This window comes from Monopterus albus, unplaced genomic scaffold (genome assembly GCF_001952655.1).
Source record: "Monopterus albus unplaced genomic scaffold, M_albus_1.0 scaffold67.1, whole genome shotgun sequence".
Classification (NCBI taxonomy): Eukaryota; Metazoa; Chordata; class Actinopteri; order Synbranchiformes; family Synbranchidae; genus Monopterus; species Monopterus albus.
The window spans coordinates 744,597-747,226 of NW_018127947.1; the positions used below are offsets into that span (position 1 = coordinate 744,597).

Genomic DNA, 2,630 nt, shown 5'->3' on the forward strand with positions numbered 1-2,630 from the left:
CCTCATAAACCACAAATACTGGTAGATGATCACTAATATCATTTATAATTAATCCACTTGTCAGTTTGCTGTCAATAACATTGGTAAATATATTATCTATTAGTGTTGCATGCTGGGTTGTTACTCTACTTGGTTTTGTAATTTTGGGGTGTAAACTGCATCTATATATTGTGTTAATAAACTCCTCAGTTCCTGTGTGCTTGTTAGGATTTAACAAATTTATATTGAAGTCACCACAGTTCTTTTCAAATGTGTAAAACATTTGGTTTAGTCTAGGAACAGTTAAATAACCAGCATCAGGAACCACAGTGATGTGATGGAGATGTAGGAAAGAGCCAGTGCTTTCACAGCTTTTTAGGTCAGAAGGAGGATTGAATCAGTCTAAAAACAAAAGTGTCTCTAGCTGTTGAATGACCACGCTCAAAGGTGGGGTGAACGCTGGCTGTCATTGAGAGGGAAGGGTTGTTTTGTTGATGCTGCACACAGTGTTGTTCACATGAAAAGTGACAGAACTTGTGTGTGTGACGAATACTAAAGAAAGCTAGAGAGCAAAGTCCAAACTTCTGTACGCTGGACCAGTCGCTGCCTGAGGTGACAAATCCTCTGAGAGAAGGTGGATATTGTTTTCAGATGATAGTAAAGGATATAACAAGGACTTGGTTTGGTAAACAAGACACACATATTTCCATAGAACCTGTCATATCAAATGAGGCAATAACCTGCAGTCACTCCCATGGATACACTCAGATCAGACATCACTCATACCTGCACTGTCTACAGCTTCTGCTGAGGTTTGTTTTTCTCCACAACAAAAGTCAGAATCAAACACATTACAGTCCACTGAACAGTTGATGTTTATAACTGTCCAACGTTCTTTCTTTTCAGGAAACATCTACTTCAGTCTCCCACTGTCTCTTTCTCTCTACATAACTATGTCACCTGCTGGTCATCATAGCGACACGGGGCTCATGCAGGAACATATGCATTACACATGCAGAGTTTGCATTTATCAAGCTTTTACCTTGTCCTCTCCAGGTGCTCTGAAGTCCTACCTGCGGGAGCTTCCTGAGCCATTGATGACCTTTGAACTCTACAATGACTGGATCCAGGCATCAAAGTGTGTGTCTGCTCAGAATATTAATGTTAGATCTAAACTTTGTCTTCAGGTTAAAGTCATTCATACATGTTCTGCCTTTGTTTTCTTTAATATAACATGTTAAAGGTACCATATTGTCCTGAAAATCCTGTGTATCTTTCTATCATCCTGCAGCATTCAAGATCAAGACAAGAGACTTCAGGCTCTCCTCAAGGCCTGTGAGAAACTACCCCACGCCAACAACAACAACTTTAAGTGAGTCACCGTGCCTGTGTGTCCACTGCGTCCGTGTTTTCACATGTGGCTGACATGGGAGTTAGCCAGCTAAAGTTATCCTGTTAATTCCTTTCTGGCTAGCATGGTTCTTCAGTTGCAGTTGGAGGATTTCACTGAGAACAGTGAGATTGAATCCAAACAGTACAGTTGTGGCCTGAAAAACCAAAACGAGGGGTTGAAAAATGCTAAAATTCTGTGTAAAGCTGAGAGGAACTTCTCTGTGACACTATTAAATATAGAAATACTGATTATATCTGTTATAAGAGAAGCTTTTAATTTCACTTTCAGTCACTTTTACTCCTCAGTATCTGTTCACGGCTTCAAATCAGGAGTGATAAAGAAAAATCCATCTCAGCTTCAATGAAGATGGATCATCGAGTGCCTCCAATCAACACCTACCTAAAAAAAACTTGCTTTGTGTGAATTAGTGGTGAGAAAGAGGCATTATACCTTAGGAGTCGGTCTGGTAGCTGACGCATTAAAGTGAGATGTGGATGTTTGCTGAAGGTTTGTCTTATGATCAAAAGAAAAAAAGAGGAGAGGCATGACAGGGAGGAGGAGGAGAGGAATAAAAAAGAGTGAGACACTGCAGCACTGTCACACAGTGTCATCACTGAATTGCACATATAGTGTGTATTTTTAGACAGTCCTCCTGCTAGAGGACCTGTCAGACCTGTCCAGGTGATCCCCCCCCCCCGCCGCAATGAGCCGCCTGCTGCTCCTTCAGCTGTGATTCGACCCAGGATGAGTCATTCAGCTCAGCCGCTCTGTGAACGCCACAGAAACCCACTAGCACATTTTTGTGTCTTAGACTCTGAAAAACATTAATAACACCTTGCTGTAGTAACATTCTTTAGCTGAGTGTGTCTCATGAGCACAAGGCATGATAAATGCCCAGTGCTCTTGTTCAAACCACAACTGTAACACTGCATGCAGTATATATGTGTAACCCTTTTGCCACCCGGCTCGTTATAGTAAGGGAATAGCTACTTAGTGCATACCCCTCTAAACTCAAAAAAACAAGTTGGCAAAAGAAACATTCCAATGTAAGAAACTTTGTCTAGGGTTCAGTATGATCCTCACCTTTAAAACATCAATTGGAGATTTCCCAGAAATGATATTACTTCAAATAACTCAGAATACGTATGTACTTTGTTACTTGTAACTTATGGACAATTTTTCCAGGGACTGTTTCACAGTGTAGAAACAATAAACACACACTAAACACAGTTCAAGGTTGTGTATTAATTAAACAAAC

The 2,630-nt window shown here is 40.6% G+C and overlaps 1 protein-coding gene across 5 annotated transcripts in view; it reads left to right on the forward strand.

The window, feature by feature from the left end:
- Positions 1–2,630, forward strand: part of LOC109962719 (rho GTPase-activating protein 44-like) — a 69,992-nt gene that overhangs the window by 50,329 nt on the left and 17,033 nt on the right. For all 5 annotated transcript variants that reach the window (XM_020604655.1, XM_020604658.1, XM_020604659.1 and 2 more), the window contains exons 12-13: positions 1,036–1,117; positions 1,271–1,351. In XM_020604655.1, the coding sequence (XP_020460311.1) occupies positions 1,036–1,117; positions 1,271–1,351 (163 nt within the window). The remainder of the gene's footprint in view (positions 1–1,035; positions 1,118–1,270; positions 1,352–2,630) is intronic.